General features: G+C 45.2%; 1 protein-coding gene across 3 annotated transcripts in view; it reads left to right on the top strand.

Moving 5' to 3' along the window:
* The first annotated feature begins 6,563 nt into the window (after positions 1–6,563).
* Positions 6,564–18,009, top strand: part of LOC137378753 (rifampicin phosphotransferase-like) — a 200,945-nt gene continuing 189,499 nt past the window's right edge. For 2 of the 3 annotated variants that reach the window (XM_068049132.1, XM_068049133.1), the window contains exon 1: positions 6,564–7,188. In XM_068049132.1, the coding sequence (XP_067905233.1) occupies positions 6,832–7,188 (357 nt within the window). In that variant the 5' untranslated portion in view covers positions 6,564–6,831. The remainder of the gene's footprint in view (positions 7,189–18,009) is intronic. The other variant, XM_068049131.1, reaches the window with a different exon arrangement.

Here is an 18,009-nt window from a genome sequence, read left to right as displayed (position 1 = left end):
TCTATTTTCCCCTTCTTAATCAATCCCTTGGTCCTCCTTTGCTGAATTCTAAACTGTTCCCAATCCTCAGGTCTGTTTTTTCTGGCAGATTTATATGCCTCTTCCTTGGATCGAATGCTATCTCTAATTTCCCTTGTGAGCCATGGTTTGGCTACCTTCCCCGTTTTACTTTTGCGCCAGACAGGGATAAACAATTGTTGCAGTTCATCCACACGCTCTTGCCATTGCCTATCCACCGTCATCCCTTTAAGTAACGTTTCCCAATCCATCATAGCCAACTCGCGCCTCATACCTTCGTAGTTTTCTTTACTAAGATTCAGGACCCTAGTCTCAGAATCAACTACATCACTCTCCATCTTGATGAAGAATTCTATCATATTATGGTCACTCATCCCCAAAGGGTCTGCACCACTAGATTGTCAATTATTCCTCTCTCATTACACAATACCCAGTCTAGGATGGCCTGTTCTCTAGTTGGTTCCTCAATGTATTAGTCCAGAAAACCATCCTGTATACACTCTAAGAATTCCTCCTGTATGGTATTGTGATTAATTTGATTTGTCCAATCTATATGCAGATTAAAATCACCCATTATTACAGATGTTCCTTTATCGCATGCATCTCTAATTTCCTGTTTAATGCCATTCCCAACATCACCACTACAGTTTGGGGGTCAAGATACAACCCCCACTAACGTTTTTTGCCCCTTAGTGTTTCTCAGCTCGACCCATACAGATTCCACATCGTCAGAGCTAATATCCTTCCTCACTATTGCGTTAATTTCCTCTTTAACCAGCAATGCAACTCCACCACGTTTTGCTTTTTGTCTTTCCTTCCTAAATATTGAATACCCCTGGATGTTCATTTCCCATCCCTGGTCACCTTGCAGCCATGTCTCCATAATCCCGACTATATCATACCCATTTACATCTATTTGCGTGATTAATTAATCCAATTTATTGCGAATGCTCCGTGCGTTCAGGCACAAAACCTTAAGGCTTGCTTTTTTAACATTACTTCTCCCCTTCCCACTGTTTTTCACTGTGGCCCTGTCTGCTTCTGGCCCTTGATTTCTCTGCCTATCACTTTTCTTATTCGCCTTACTGTCTTTTGTTCTTGTCTTTGATCCTCCCTCCTCTGACTCCCTGCAAAGGTTCCCATCCCCCTTCCATTTTAGTTTAAACCCTCCCCAACCACTCTAGCAAATACTCCCCCAGGACATCAGTCCCGGTCATGCCCAGGTGTAACTCGTCCAGGTTGTCTTGGTCCCAATGTCCCAGGAATCTAAAACCCTCCCCCTCACACCATCTCTTCAGCCACGTATTCATCCGATATATCCTGCTATTTCTACTCTGACTAGCGCGTGGCACTGGTAGTACTCCTGAGATCACTGCCTTTGAGGTCCTGCTTTTCAACTTGCACCCTAGTTCCCTATATTCTGCTTTTAGGACCTCATCCTTTTTTTTTTTTACCTCTGTCGTTTGTACCAATGTGTTCCACAACCACTGGCTGGTCACCCTCCCCCTTCAGTCTGTCCTGTAACCGCTCTGAGACATCCTTGACCCTAGCACCAGGGAGGCAACATACCATCCTGGAGTCTCTTTTGCTGATTTGCTGTCTTGTACCTGGTGCACATACAGAGATGAACAGTTAAAAATTCCCATTTTTCAGCGCCCTATTATGAAATAGTGAAAGAGACTGAATTTGACTGAGAAACTGCTTTGCTTGCGATTAATTTATGATAGTTGACATGTTTGCTCTCACCCCCCACCTCAACATCCACCAACTTGACTTCTTGAGTGGGGGAAACGTGGTGCGGTGGCAGACAGCAGAGCATCTAATAAGATTGGCCAGAACGTTTGAACAGAAGTTGATCTTGGTAAAATGTTTTAACTTCCAGGTTGCACTCACAGAAGAAATTCTAAGTCTTAAAATGACAAGTTAATTACTGTAAACATGTAGCTTTGCCTGTGCTTCAAAGAACAGACAGGCCCTTCTTTATTTACATTCCTTTAAGAGAATTGATATTCCCTGGTATTTATTTAGGATTACGGCTTAGCTTACCTATAACTGTATAAATTTCACAGCACTGGCTGAAATAGTTCGGAGTGTTTGTAATTGAATATTTTGGATTTTACACATCGCATCTCAAAAATACCAGCCGAAAGGTGGCATTCACTTTCCACATTCCTAAAAGTACAATTAAATGCACTTAGGAGTTATATCAACTTCTTCTTACAAAATACAATTACTATGAACAAACAACAAAGAATGCAGTTGAGGTGTTGCCTGCAAAATTGGACTCTGGAAACCAGAGACCATAAAAATGTCAATGGGGATACTTCCAGTCAATCCTGGTGCAGCCCACGTGGCTGGCCCTGACTGTCAGGGTGCTGGCACAGTGTGCCATGCATGTGCCAGAACCATGTTCAGCTACATGAGGGACCCCTGACCAGCATTATTTAAAGGGCTAGCGAGCTAACTTTCAGGTGAGGTGCTTTTGACTGTCTTTTGCTGGTGCAGTTTGTGGAAATAAAATGTTCAGTGTTATTGCAAAGCTTTTCAGACATTTGCATTTACAAGGGAGTAGTGATACTGGATCTTGACAAGGAGGTCGGAGGAGTTGGGAGACCTGTCAGGAGAAAGCCTGCTTCAGTAATGGGGACTATATTTGCAACATCTCTTGGACTGCAGCATGCATTGGAAATGGAGCACAGGCATCAGAGAAGGGAAGCAGTGTGCAGAGAGAGGAGGAGGGCTCTCAGTAGAAGGCACTACCCAAGGGTCTTTAGGGAGCACTTCTCCTACTTGCACTTCAGCCAAGAACAGCGTTTGAGGCACCTGCATTTCACCAAGGAGGTGGTGACTGAACTGTGCCACCTTCTACAACCTGACCTTCAAATGCACAGCAGAGTCAGGACGGCGCTGCCAGTAGCCATCAAGATCATAGTGGCCCTAATCTTCTACACCAGTGGATTCCTCCAGGCGGAGCAGGCAGTATTAGCTGCCTTCCACTACTGCATCTGTGACAGAGGCCCTATATAGAGGACAGGGGATTCATTGTCTTCTCAGACCAGAGTGAAGCAGAAGGAGTGGGCATGTGGCTTTGCCAGGCTAGCAAGACTACAATGATGCAGGTTACTATCAACTGCATGCTTTGTGGGCCCCACATGTTAATGGGGACATGAACTGGAACCACAAGGGTTACCATTCCATTAATGTCCAGTTGGTGTGCTGAATGCTTATTAGTGAACGCCTGCTATCCTAGAAGCAGCCACGATGCATTCATCCTGCGCCAGTCAGCCATACCCACCATCTTTAGCCCAGCATGAAGAACTGGGTCACAAAGGAACCCTGCTCTACACCTGTCTCATGTTTCCCCTCTGCCTTCCAACCATGCAAGAACAGCATGCCTACAATGATCGCCATGCATTAACCAGGAACGCTGTGGATCAAACAATGAGTGTTCTGAAACAATGGTTCTGCTGCCTGGACCGGTCAGGCAGGAAGCCCTCCAGTACTCACCATAGCATGTCTCCAAATTTGTGGTCCTCTACAACGCTGCTATTCTGAGGCCACCTCGAGAGGAAGACGCAAGGAGGAAGAGGAGGGAGGGGAAGAGGTATCTGGGACCCCTTCACTCTGAATGAGATGTCTGTGAGCGGACGCTCAGACTCCAGTTCCCCTAAGGTGTCATCCCCACATTACAGTTGGTCCACAATTCACCACCTTTTAATCAATCAGAGCTGGCGGGCAGCCATAAAGACGAGGCTAAAGTGTGGCGAGTCGAAGAGCCTTAGTAGTTGGCAGGCAAAATGACAGATGATTGCCAACTTCTTGGAAGGCATTTCACCTGTCTAGCACTTCACTCACCTTCAGCTGCATATCCCTGCTGCCAGCCTTCATCATTGCAATGGGGGGCAACCTAAGCAGCTCCATCTTGCACATCTGATGAGGGACAAGAGGAGAATCAACACCAACACCAGCAGCACCAGCTGCCTTCTCCTCAGCCATACACCCCTCCACAGAGCAGAGGGAATGGCCATCGAGAGCCACTTGAAAGGAGGCAAGACCCTCAACACAGGGCCTACAGGCAGAGGATCTCCCAACATGTCTGAGCACCATCATGCTAGGAGGTTGAGGCCCACGGGGCAGGTCACTGCTTACATTTGCAGACTTGTGGAACAAGACTTCTTTCCTATTGGAGCAGGTGGGCACGCATTGCCAATGGCTGTCAAGGTGCTTGCCACTGGACAGCCAACCACCACCCGCCCATCCCCGGATCTCTACTTCTCAGCAAGGTAGTGTGATGTCTTCTCCTGCAAGGAGTGAAAGCAGAGAAGAGTGACTGCTCATAATGGATTGTGTGGAGAGGAGGGAAGGACAACATTTGTGGAGGGTGACTTTGTGGCAGAGGTTTGAGAGGGCAACAGGCTGAGGGTGAGTGTGAGTGTTGGCTGTTTGGATGGGGATGCGAGATACCCGCAGAGAGAGGAATGAGCAGGAGCTGCAAGGTGTGTTGACCTGAGGAGTGTTGTGCCGGAAAATGTTGGGAAAGTCAGAGTGTGGGGCTTGGCGCCTGAAAATGTTATGCCACTCACCTGTCATGCCCTCTTGAGGTCCTGTATCCTCTTGGTGCACTGTCTCCAGGCTGGAAGGAGCACATGTTTGCTGTTGACTTCCTTGGTGACTTCTATCCATGCCTGTTTGGTTGGAGATGCTGTCCTCTTTCTCCTGTCCTTGGGAGACCCCTCAGATTCCATAGCAAGACCTCCCAGGTAATAGTGAGAGATCCGGGGAGCAGCCTTCCTGGGTCTCCTCTCTACTCCTGTAGTTGCTGCAGCCTCAAAAATCCAAGTGCTGGGGAGCCCTTGTCAGCCATGCCATGGTCCCTTTAATTAGAAATTCTTCGAGAGTGTCCCTGATTGGTCGGACAACCCGGAGGCAGGACACTAATGTCATGGATCAGTTAAAGAGCCTCGGCAAAGCCTGCTCTTTCCCAATTCAGATTCCCAACCCGAAAATGAACCCATTGTTTGGCCAGGGACTAAGTTGGGAAAATTCCACTCATGGTCTCTCTTCGCCTTTGCATCTCCATCACTCAGGCCTCCAGCACCACATCAAAAAACCTGGGAACCCTCTATCTGACATGTTGCTGCATTTACTGTCCTTTACCTTCCATCCAAGCCTTTCTGAAACTGTTGCAGCAGCTCCTATTGCATGAATGCAGCTTCCCTTTGAGCACAGCAGGTTGTCTTCTGTCTCCACGGATGCTGCGAGACCTGCTGAGTATTTCCAGCACTTTTTGTTTTTGTTTCAGATTTCCAGCATCTGCAGTATTTTGCTTTTATATTATTGTCTTTAAGAGGTGCTGGCTGGTAAAGGCCAGCTCGGTTCTGCAAATGAAACCTGACCCAAGCCCGACAAAACCACATCCGAACTGAGCCCGAACCGGCCTCAGTCCTTTCACCTTTTCCCGCACCCGATCCGACCCGACCCAACCACCAGAATGTTCAGGTAACCTAGCTTCTGTTTTCACTTTTTAAACTTGTGCAGATTAGCAACAAAAACTGTAAGTGGACTTGAAAGGTTGTTTGAAAAGTACATTAATATTGGAGCCACGTACCGGAGGTGGTGATAGAGTGTGCCTGACCCGGCCCGATCTGACCGGAGACCGAATGCCTGACCCTGAAGAGTGACCCAACCCGACCCGAACCTGACACATGTTGTCAGGTCCCATCGGGTTCGGGTTGGGTAGCCATGCTCTACTGGCTGGCTGTGCATTGTACTAGCCACACACACTGCTGGGCCCCCTGCTGAGTGTGCTGCCAGTCAGCAATGGACTGCACACTGCAATCATGCTAATAAGCTAGCAGCACAAAGTTTCCATGCTGCCTACCTCAATGGGACTGGGCACAGGGTAATCGTACATCACGAGGCCCACTCGCAAAAACGGGCCTTATACAAATTGTTCCTCAGTTGTGCCTTCTCAAAGGCTGAACTATTCAGATCCTCACAAAACCAAGTAAAATTATACAGGCTTCTAACTTATTATTCTGGGTTTAAACCAACAGACAAGTGAGGATTGAGGAACAGCCATTGGCACATTTCACAGAATCAGGTAATTGTTCCAGTGCAGAAGGAGGCCATTCGGCCCATCGTGTCTGCACCCGCTCTCCGAAAGTGCAATTCACTCAGTTCCATTCCCCTGCCTTCTCCCCGGATCCCTGCACATTCTTCCTTTTCATATAACTGTCTAAGGTTTATTAGTTACAACCCTTTATAAAGAACCACCTAAGGAACACAGACGATCGTCACTAGCTCAATAAAAACACCCACATACACATATATCATATATAATGCACGCACATATATAATATACATTATATACACATATTTATGCGGATATATATTTGCATAAATAACATGCCTGCATATATACTATGCATTCTATATCATTCTACATCTGTATATAATATGCATTATACACGTATGTGTACACATACACGCGTCACAAACACAGCTGACTTTTCCCAACCAAAACAAGAAATGCTGGAATCACTCAGCAAGTCTGGCCGCATCTGTGGAAAGAGAAGCAGAGTTAACGTTTCGGGTCAGTGACCCTTCTTCGGAACTTTTCCCAGATGCTTTCCTTTTAAAAGACTTTGCAGCTACGTTTCATTCAGAAATACCAAGTTTCTGGAGGAAACTCCCCACTGCAGCGCACCTGATGATTGGTGGCCAGATCTTTGGCTGTTGTGCATTTAGTTGCTAACATTGCAATTAGTGCCACCATTCCCACAGTGAAAGAGCTGCGAAGAACTCGCTAGGATGATTTGTCTCGGATCGATCGTTGTAGCTTTGCTATCTATATCTTTCATCTATATTGTGAACAACCTGTTGCAAGCAGACCCCGAGCCATTGAATGGAAAATATTCCGTTCCAGGTCAATTTTACACACTGAAAAAGTTCCTGGTTATCTGCCTTTACCGTTATCGCCTCTTCAGAGAGAAGAACGGTGCGAGCACCAAGAGTGACCGGGACAGACAGAAGATGGGACTCGGACGCACAAAGGAAGATCTTCAGACTGAACAGGGTGAAATGAAAGGTGGAGGGGGGCTGGGTAAAAGTTCCAGATCGTCTGTGGAGAAAATGGAATGTGTACAAAAGTTACTAACCCACTCTCATGTAAGTTGCCGATTTTCATTCTGGAATACGTTGCTTGAACATGTTGTTCATGCCGAATTATCTACTCCTATAAAACAAAATTCCTTTCGACTTCTAAGTCTTTGCTCTGTCTGCCTATCCCTCCCCCAATCTCTAATATGTGTTTTTACCTCTGTCCCTTTCCCAATCTCTGGTGCGTGCGTCTCTCACTCTCTTGCATGCCTGTGTCCTTTCTATCTGTCAATCTTTCGATTTTTATATGCACATTAATATTTCAATTATTAAAAAATACAGATGTGGGATAGGAGGGTACAGGAATCGAAGTTTGGGGTCAAGTAAGATGTGCGTATGTGGCATAATGTAAAATAAACCGTATTGCTGGTTCCAAGCATCAGCAGCAACCCTTTGCCTCCAACAACGATTAAGAAACGTAAACATTGCAGCCAGTAAGTAAACTGTTTAAACTGTGCTGATCTCCAATTTGGTCTGAATTTGAAGCACTCACTATTGTAAAAATGCAGAGCTGTGAAGTATATGGGGTTTGATGGTCAGCACTAACTTTTAGAGAGAGCTGGGGAAGAACTGGTGGTAATGTTGAGGGTTCACCCCAACACAGTCTGGGGTCTGTCAGCAGGTTAAAGTCCAGCCCTCTGGTTTCCTTGGATTTGTTGCTGGTTGCTTATGGTGGTTCACAGTCCAGTCTCCAGGTTGGGGCAGTGAAGTTCCCAAAGTGGAAATTCAGGAGCACAGCACCCTGTTAGCACACTGTTGCTTGTGTCTCAGGCTGTAGGATATTTTTAGTTGCCAATGTGGCAACTCCCATGCTGAATTGACTAGATGGAAAGTGGTAAGGGATGAGTCATAGAGTCATGACGGCACAGAAGGAGGTCTATCAGTCTATCTATTCTTCTAATATTTGTCAGTTCCGAAGAAGGGTTGCTGACCCGAAACGTTAACTCTGCTTCTCTTTCCACAGATGCTGCCAGACCTGCTGAGTGATTCCAGCATTTCTTGTTTTTGTTTCAGATTTCCAGCATCCGCAGTATTTTGCTTTTATATCAGTCTATCAAGTCTGTTTTGGAGAGTCAGCTTAGCAGTACCTCTATACACCTGTGCATACGTATCAAATGGGAGAGGGAGTGGGTGCAGGGGCAGGGGGAGCATCAAGGGAAAAAGTAGGAATCATCTGGCTTGTTTCCGAATTTGGAGCTCCGTCTTGACTGGTGGACCCCATGACACAAGTGCCAGGTGGAAAGGTATCTCACTAGAAGCTTAGCTTAGTAGACAGCAGAACGACTACATTCCCATCATATCTAAACGCCCATTAATTGGTCACATATTGAAATAAAGGCACAAAAAATCCAAACAAATTACAATTCAGAAACAGGTTATTCAGCCTAGACTGTTCATGTCGATGTTTAGCCACCAAACAAGCAGTAGTCCTAATTCTCATATGCCTGACTTGTTCTACAACAACCTCAGTGAGATCATTAATGTGAAAATACAAGATATGAACTGCCAGACCAATTTCAAGAATTACACATGATTTTAGGCTTAAGACTGTTATTAGAACAACCAAACTGAAAGAAATCCCCAGTTAATTGAATAGTACATTGTAAATAGCTGATACCCCAAATTACAAAGAAAGGTATTTTCTTTACCTATTAAAATACTTGAAAACTTCACACCACACTTATATATTTCATGGTTCTTTTTGATAGCAAAATCTTTTGCAGTTAAAAGTCCCAAACTCCTCCAAGTTGCAATAGGTTGGATCTCCCACTCTATTTCAAAAATCAATGCCCTCTTTAAAGCCTGGCTCGGGTATAAAATTAAAACACAACCCGGGCCCGATCCGACCACAGCCAACTCGAACCCCACCCGAGCCCTTGAATTTGTTTTTCGCTCCTAACCTGACCCGACCCGACACGAATATCCTTCATCTGTTCCAGCAGCAGGCTATTGCTGCAGCTGGAGTTGTGGGGAATCATGGGTAAGCCTGATCCCGTGACTTCCCAGAAGCAGTGTCCAGCCTGACCGGTCCCAAGCCCGAATGCTGGACTTGGAGTTTCGACTCGACCCGACCCAAACCCGACACATGTAGTTGGGTCTAGTCGGGTTCGGGTCGGGTGGACAGGCTTTAGCTCTCTTCACTCACTTCTCCAAGTACTTCCGATCTGGATGTCTGTGAATAGATGTTTCCTGGTGATCCTGCTGGTCTTGCACTTCTCCGCATGCTTTGACTTTCAAAACAGGTTCAAATCTTCGCAGCCTTTAACTGTAACAGGCTTCCAGGAGCAGGCGTCTCCTCTCTCTCTCTCTCTTTTGAGACCACAACCATTGGTTTCTTCTCTTCCAGCCTGTTGTGAGGCTGTAGCCTCTGAGTTCTCTTTTTCCAGTTTGCCTTGAGGCCACAACCACTGGTTTCTTCTCTTACAGCTTGTTTTCCTTCAGAAAGCCTGCTAAATTTATCTGGACTCAGAAGTCAATAACTTATAGTATTGTTCCAAAAATGCAGAGTCCAGAAGTCTGATTTCACAAAGCCACTTGGGCCTTTCCATTGTTCCCAGGTGCTAACAGCTATCTGGTACATTTACATCTTCCAAATTACTAACTCCTTGTTTTATGACTGTAAAGTCTGGAAGGATGAACCCCATTGTTCTTCAGGTTTTAGCCCTGCAGTCTCTGTTTTTTAGAAGAAAGTCTTTGATCTGTGTTCTCTGTTGTCCTAGTAACCTTTTGTAGAGTGGTGAGGTCACCTGACCTTCCAGACTCCAGCTTGAACTGTTAAAAACCACAATTTTTGACACGTAATCATGTTACGAGGTCCGGCGTTCATAAGTTATTTCCAAATCCTTTATCCTCCTTTCTTCAACCTCCTGTCTAACCCGTTGTATGTTCTCAACTTCAATCATGAGCTCTCGTGGTGTATTCCACATTCCTCTGTCTGAAGAAAGTTTCTCCTGCTCTCTGTTCTAAATCCCTTATGCTTAATCTTGTTCTGTCATACTAGACTCCACAAACACTGGAAACAGTCTGCTTCGATCTATATCCAATCCCTTTATAATTTTAAACACGATCACATCCTTAATCTCAGAAAATGCAGCAGTCAGGCATCCTTAAGCTCTTAATTAAAGCAGTGGCATTTTTTTCTTCCTATTTCTATTGCCTCATACCAGTGAATCTGGACGATAACCTCTGTATTGATTCAGTATCCTTCCTAAATTGTGAAGCCAAAAACTGTAGGGAGTACTCCAACTATTCTGTACTCCTACCATTGACCAGAAACTAAACTGGAGTAGCCATATAAATACCGTGGCTACAAGAGCATGTCAGAGGCTAGGAGTCCTGCGGCGAGTAACTCACCTCCTGACATCCCAAAGCCTGCCCACCATCTACAAGGCACAAGTCAGGAGTGTGATGGAATACTCTCCACTTGCCTGGATGGGTGCAGCTTCAACAACACTCAAGAAGCTCAACACCATCCAGGACAAAGCAGCCCACTTGATTGGCACCCCATCCACAAACATTCACTCCCTCCACCACTGACGCACAGTGGCAGCAGTGTGTACAATCTACAAGATGCACTGCAGAAACGCACCAAGGCTCCTTAGACAGCACCTTCCAAACCTGCGACCTCTACCAACTAGAAGGACAAGGGCAGCAGATGCATGGAAACACGACCACCTGCAACTTCCCCTCCAAGTCACACACCATCCTGACTTGGAACTATATCGCCGTTACTTTACTGTCACTGGGTCAAAATCCTGGAATTCCTTTCCTAACAGCACTATGGGTGTACCTACCCCAAATGGACTGCAGCGGTTCAAGAAGGCAGCTCACCACCACCTTCTCAAGGGCAATTAGGGATGGGCAATAAATTCTGGCCTAGCCAGCGACGCCCACATCCCATGAATGAACAAAAAAAAAACTGTGGACTTACCAAGGTCTTATATTGATTTAAATGTACATCTCAGGTTTTATATTTCTTCTTCTTCTTTGGCCACCTTGTCGCGAGAGGCAATGGGTAAGCATCTGGAGGTGGTCAGTGGTTTTTAAAGCAGCGCCTGGAGTGGCTATAAAGGCCAATTTTAGAGTGACAGACTCTTCCACAGGTGCTGCAGATAAAACTGGCTATCGGGGCTGTTACACAGTTGGCTCTCCCCTTGCGCTTCTGTCTTTTTTCCTGCCAACTACTAAGTCTCTTCGACACGCCACTCTTTAGCCCCGCCTTTATGGCTGTCCGTCTGCTCTGGTGATCACTGGCAACTGACTCCTATGGCTTGTGATCAATGTCACAGGACGTCATGTCGCGTTTGCAGACGTTTTTAAAGAGGAGACATGGATGGCCAGTGGGCCTGATACCAGTGATGAGCTCACTGTACAATGTGTCCTTGGGATCCTGCCAACTTCCATGTGGCACACATGGCCAAGCCATCTCACGCGCCGCTGGCTCAGTAGGGTGTATATGCTGGGAATGTTGGCCGGCTCGAGGACTTAGCATTGGAGATACAGTCCTGCCACCTGATGCCAAGGATTCTCCGGAGGCAGCAAAGATGGAATGAATTGAGACGTCGCTCTTGGCTGATATACGTTATCCAGGCCTCGCTGCAGTAGAGCAAGGTACTGAGGACACAGGCTTGATATACTCGGACTTTTGTGTTCTGTCTCAGTGCGCTATTTTCCCACACTCTCTTGGCCAGTCTGGACATAGCAGCGGACGCCTTTCCCATGCACTTGTTGATTTCTGCATCGAGAGACAGGTTACTGGTGATAGTTGAGCCTAGGTAGGTGAACTCCTGAACCACTTCCAGAGCATGGTCACCGATATTGATGGATGGAGCATTTCTGACATCCTGTCCCATGATGTTTGTTTTCTTGAGGCTGATGGTTTGGCCAAATTCATTGCAGGCAGCCGCAATCCTGTCGATGAGTCTCTGCAGACACTTCTGTGTGGGAGTTTAATGCAGCATCGTCAGCAAAGAGGAGTTCCCTGATGAGGACCATCTGTACTTTGGTCTTCGCTCTTACACGGGCAAGGTTGAACAACCTGCCATCTGATCTTGTGTGGAGGAAAATTCCTTCTTCTGAAGATTTGAATGCATGTGAGAGCAGCAGTGAGAAGAAGATCCCAAACAGTGTAGGTGCGAGAACACAGACCTGTTTCACGCCACTCAGGATGGGAAAGGGGTCTGATGAGGCGCCGCTATGCTGAATTGTGCCTTTCATATTGTCATGGAATGAGGTGATGAGACTTAGTAGCTTTGGTGGACATCCGATCTTTGCTAGTAGCCTGAAGAGACCACGTCTGCTGACGAGATCAAAGGCTTTGGTGAGATCAATGAAAGCAACGTAGAGGGGCATCTGTTGTTTGCGGTATATCTCCTGTAGCTGGTGAAGGGAGAACAGCATGTCAACGGTGGATCTCTCTGCTCGAAAGCCACACTGTGCCTCAGGGTAGACACACTCAGCCAGCTTCTGGAGCCTGTTTAAAACGACTCGAGTGAAGACTTCCTCCACTTTGCTGAGCATGGAGATTCCACGGTAGTTGTTGCAGTCACTACGGTCACCTTTGTTCTTATAGAGGGTGATGATATTGGCATCGTGCATGTCCTGTGGTACTGCTCCCTCGTCCCAGCACAGGCAGAGCAGTTCGTGGAGTGCTGAAAGTATAGCAGGCTTGGCACTCTTGATTATTTCAGGGGTAATGCCGTCCTTCCCAGGGGCTTTTCCGCTGGCTAGAGAATCAGTGGCATCACTGAGTTCTGATTTTGTTGGCTGCTCGTCCAGCTCATCCATGATTGGCAGAGCCTGGGCTGCATTGAGGGCGGTCTCAGTGACAACATTTTCCTTGGAGTACAGTTCTAGATAGTGCTCCACCCAGCGGTCCATTTGCTTGTGTTGGTCAGTGATCGTGTCCCCTGATTTAGACTTGAGGGGGGCGATCTTCCTGATGGTTGGCCCAAAAGCTCTTTTAATGCCATCATGCATTCCTCTGATGTTTCCGGTGTCGGAGGCCAGCTGAATATGACTGCGTAGGTGTTGCCTGTAGTCATTTGCGCAGCGCCTGGCTGTTCTTTGTGCAGCGCTTCTGGCTGCTTTAAGTGCTACAGATGTTAACATGCTGGGGGCTTTCTTGTAGTTCAACAGTGCAATGCACTTAGCGGCTATGACAGGTTCCAGCTCTTCAAAGTGAGATTGAAACCAGTCTGCATTCTGCTTCACACGTTTGCCATAGGTGGTCATTGCTGAGTCATAGATAGCACCTTTGATGTGGGCCCACTTGATCTCTGCATCCCCTGTAGGAGTGTTTTAAAGGACTCTTTCAAGTGAATTTATTAACTTATGTAACAGCTATGGATAAGAAATTCTGCTAGTGTTGATGCGCGGGTGGCCCTTCTGTTTGGAGTGATGCAGCTTCTTTGGTTTGAGTCTAACCTTGCTGCACACCAGGGAGTGGTCGGTGTCGCAGTCCGCACTGTGGAAGCTGCATGTGATTTGAACGCTGTTTAAAGAGGCTCGCCTTGTGACGATGAGGTCCAGCTGGTGCCAACAACGTGACCTTGGGTGCCTCCAAGAAGGGAGGTTTTATATTTATATCCTAAAATAAAAGCAAAATACTGAGGATGCTGGAAATCTGAAATAAAAACAAATGCTGGAAATACTCAGCAGGTCTGGCAGCATCTGTGGAGAGAGAAGCAGAGTTAACGTTTCAGGTCAGTGACCCTTCTTCAGAACTAGCAGATATTAGAAATGTGAAAGGTTTTAAGCAAGTAAAGTGGGGGTGGGGCAAGAGATAACAAAGGAGAAGGTGCAGATAGGACAAGGCCACCCTATCTGTACTGATGCATTGTCTTTCAACACACCATTAACATATTGTTCGCTTTTGCTCCATGACCTTCTGGTTGGTTATTCTCTGTGACCTTGTCCCACAAAGTACAATTACTTTAAATAAAACATAACACGTTTACAGACATTGAATTCTCCATGCCGCCATCTTATCAGAGTCGTCTTGCAGCTTCCTTTGGTCCTCAGAATTATTTACTATGTCTTCTATTTTAGTATTATCCACAAATTTGGACAATACTCCCTCTCGCCCTATTTTCAAATCATCAATGTACATTCTGAACAGAGTGATCCCAGAATAGAACCCAGTGGGACAACACCACCTACTTATTTTTATTTTTTTTAATTTTAGAGATACAGCACTGAAACAGGCCCTTCGGCCCATCGAGTCTGTGCCGACCAATAACCACCCATTTATACTAACCGTACAGTAATCCCATATTCCCTACCACCTACCTACACTAGGGGCAATTTACAATGGCCAATTTACCTATCACCTGCAAGTCTTTGGCTGTGGGAGGAAACCGGAGCACCTGGCGAAAACCCACGCGGTCACAGGGAGAACTTGCAAACTCCGCATAGCAGTACCCAGAATCAAACCCGGGTCCCTGGAGCTGTGAGGCTGCAGTGCTAACCACTGCGCCACTGTGCCGCCCCTATATCTACCTAGAAGATCTCCTACTCTGTTTCCACCATCTAACTAGTTTTTAATCCCATTTGCTACTTTCCCTTATCTCCTTCTCCTTAATCTTCTCCAATAGTTACATTATATGCTACTTTGTCAACACCTTTCTGCAAGTTTTTATAGAACTCCAGCAGATTTTTCAAGCATGATCTTCCACGAAATCTATGTGGCCCGCTTCTAATTCTTTTCTCTTTAACTAGATGTTCAGTCATTTAATCTTTAAAGATTCCAAAATGTTTCTTACCACGGATGTTAAACTAACTGACCTGGAATTACCCAAGTCAGTTTTGTTCATGGGCATTACATTGGCCAGTGTCCAATCCTCCAGCATACTTCCACTCAATTGAATCCTAAACGTAGGAGTAAGATTTCAGTGGAGGTCTCTCAGTGTCCCTCCGTTAAGTTGTCAGAAACTTTGAAGAATGAGCGTCAATTATGGTTTATATTACTTCTCTGTGTTTCTGTTAATCTAATGCTGAAGTTGCTTTCCTTTCCTTAATTTTCTTGTATTCTTTCTCTATTTTAATTGTTGCGGCTGAGTGAGGAGGGAGTCACAATCGCCCCTTTTGCCCTTCATCTTATTTGTCCACAACAGGGTTTATTCCTTTTACACAGTGGTTGTGCTCACCACCTTTGTGAGTCTTTTACCTTTTACCCTTACTGTGATTGTGAAAGAACCAATCGGACAGGTTTTCTTGAGTTTAAGCAAGAAAGAGGTGAGTATATTATACTTAACAATCTAACCCCGATTTAAAAATAATTTAAAAAATATGCTGCATGCTCACACATGCATTCTTAAAAATGGCCCTCCTAAAACTATAATTGTCTGCTATAATAAAAGCAAAATACTGTGGATGCTGGAAATCTGAAACAAAAACAAGAAATGCTGGATTCACTCAGCAGGTCTGGCAGCATCTGTGGAAAGAGAAGCAGAGTTAACGTTTCGGGTCAGTGACCCTTCTTCGGAATTGTCTGCTATGTTTACCTTCTGCTCCTGTCTGCAGCCAAATTTCTGTTAATGTCTTCCTGTAACATAATTGTTTCTAATTTCTCCCAGTTTATATCCGACACTGAACTTTATAATTAATGTACTTTTTTTTTCGTTGTATTTAAGTACTGCTCCTTTTTCTTTAATTCTTTTAAGCAAGCCAACACCTCCTTCCTTTCTTTGAGTATAACTGGTTGACTTGATTCTCCTCCTCTACTTACTTAATTTCTTCTTTAATAAATTCTTTATTATTTGTATTTATAGACTTGCTGTTATAGGCTGTTCAGATTTTCTTTCGCTGATCTTCCTTCCTAATTTAAATAACTTTCCTGTTTATCTGTGTTGACAATTAATTAGCTATCTTCCTGTTCAGACAAAGCCCATCCTTACAGAATAGCTCCCACTTTAACCATAAAACAAAGCCTCTTTCTGATACCACCCCTTAACCATCTATTGATCTCCCAATTTTCATATCTTTCCTGTTCTAGAACATGGTTGGGTAAGCATTCTGGTGATCACCACCCTTGAATATCTACTCTTACGCCTGTGTCTTTTGCAAACTTCTAGCCCTTTTCTTTTTGTTCGCATTGACTCCTACATGAACCATGATGGCCAGCTGTTTTCCCTCCCTTACAATAATATTTTCTATTCTTTCCAAAATGTTTCTTACCCTAGCAATTGGCAGGCAGCAAAACATCTGAGACTTTCAGTGTGGGAGTCAAGACTCAACAACAACCTTCATTTATATAGCACATTTAACATAATGAAACATCTCGATACAGTTCACAGAAGTGTTATAAAGCAAAATGAGACACCAAGCAACATAAGACAATATTAGGGCAGATGGCTAAAAACTTAGTCAAAGAGGTAGGTTTTAAGGAATGCCTTAAAGGAGGAAAGAGAGTTAGAGAAGCAGAGAGGTTTGGGGAGGGAATTCCAGAGCTTAGGGCCTTCAGCTGCCTTTTATGTTAGAGATTCTAAATAAATATAAATTGTTTTTGTTGTTGTAGGCAGCCGAAGGCACGGCCACCAATGGTGGAGCAATTAAAATTGGGGATGCTCATGAGGCTGGAATTAGATGAGTGCAGATATTTTGGAGGGTTGTGGGGCGGAGGAGATTACAGAGATAGGGAGGGGTAAGGTCATGGTTTGAAAACAAGGATGTGAATCTTAAATTTCAGGCTTTGCTTGACCAGGAACCAGTGTAGGTCAGAGAGCACAGGGGTGATAGGTGAACGGGACTTGGTGCAAGTAAGGATATGGGCAGCAGAGTTTAGGGAGGATAGAATGTGGGAGGCCAGCCAGGACTGCATTGGATTAGTCAAGTCTAGAGCTAATAAAGGCATGAATGAGGGTTTCAGCAGCAGATGAGCTGAGGCAGGGGCGACGATTTGGAGGTGGATTTAGGCAATTTAGTGATGAATCCTATGTTAATGGCATTCCTAACTGAATCAGTAATCTACCCCTCCTCTTCAAGGACCATCTCATGTTTTTTGGTGCTAATGTAATCCATTTAATGGTCCTGCTTAGAGTTCCCAACCTCCTCATGGGAAAACATGTTTCAGACTCATTGAAGAGGGTCATTTATTCTGGGCATACCTGCTCTGGCTCATTTTTCTGTGCTGTTCTGACCTCTGGGCAGTTACCACTCCTTCCTCTACCACTGCCAGAACCTGATCTCTCACCTTTTAGAACTGTTGCTTCAGAAACCTCTCTCCCTCCCTGACGTGTTGGATAGCTTCCAACTGCACATCAAGTTTTGGCATCTGGATCACAAACAATTTCGCGTAGATGTTTGCCCAAGTTAACATCTGCTGTTCAAAACTTAAACAGGAAACATTCATCACTGTCTCTTCCTGGCCTCGCATTCCTACTATAAATCATACAGTTATAGTTAGGTGTATATTCTTTATCTACTCAAATTTCAATTAAACTACTCTACTCCAACTTTCCCCTCTGCTTCATATTTCCACACAAGCTAAATTATTTTTGAAAATGTTGCTATTACTCTGTTCCTACCTCACTTCATTGCTGGGTCATTACATGGCTAGCTTTCTGATAAAGCTGGTGTATTCTTACTACTACTTCACAACCACAGGACATCCCAAAACCCTTTACAGCCAATGAAGTACCTTAGAAGTGTAGTCACTGCTGTAATGTAGGAAATGCGTCAGCCAATTGACGCACAGCAAGCTCCCACGAACAGCAATGTGAGAATGACCAACTTGTTTTGTTACAAAAGCAAAATACTGCAGATGCTGGAAATCTGAAATGAAAACAGAAAATGCTGGAAATACTCAGCAGCTCTGGCAGCATCTGTGGA

The sequence above is a fragment of the Heterodontus francisci genome, chromosome 17 (genome assembly GCF_036365525.1).
Source record: "Heterodontus francisci isolate sHetFra1 chromosome 17, sHetFra1.hap1, whole genome shotgun sequence".
NCBI classification, from domain to species: Eukaryota; Metazoa; Chordata; class Chondrichthyes; order Heterodontiformes; family Heterodontidae; genus Heterodontus; species Heterodontus francisci.
Note: the sequence above shows the minus strand (reverse complement) of the source record. Positions and strands in the feature narration are given on the sequence as shown.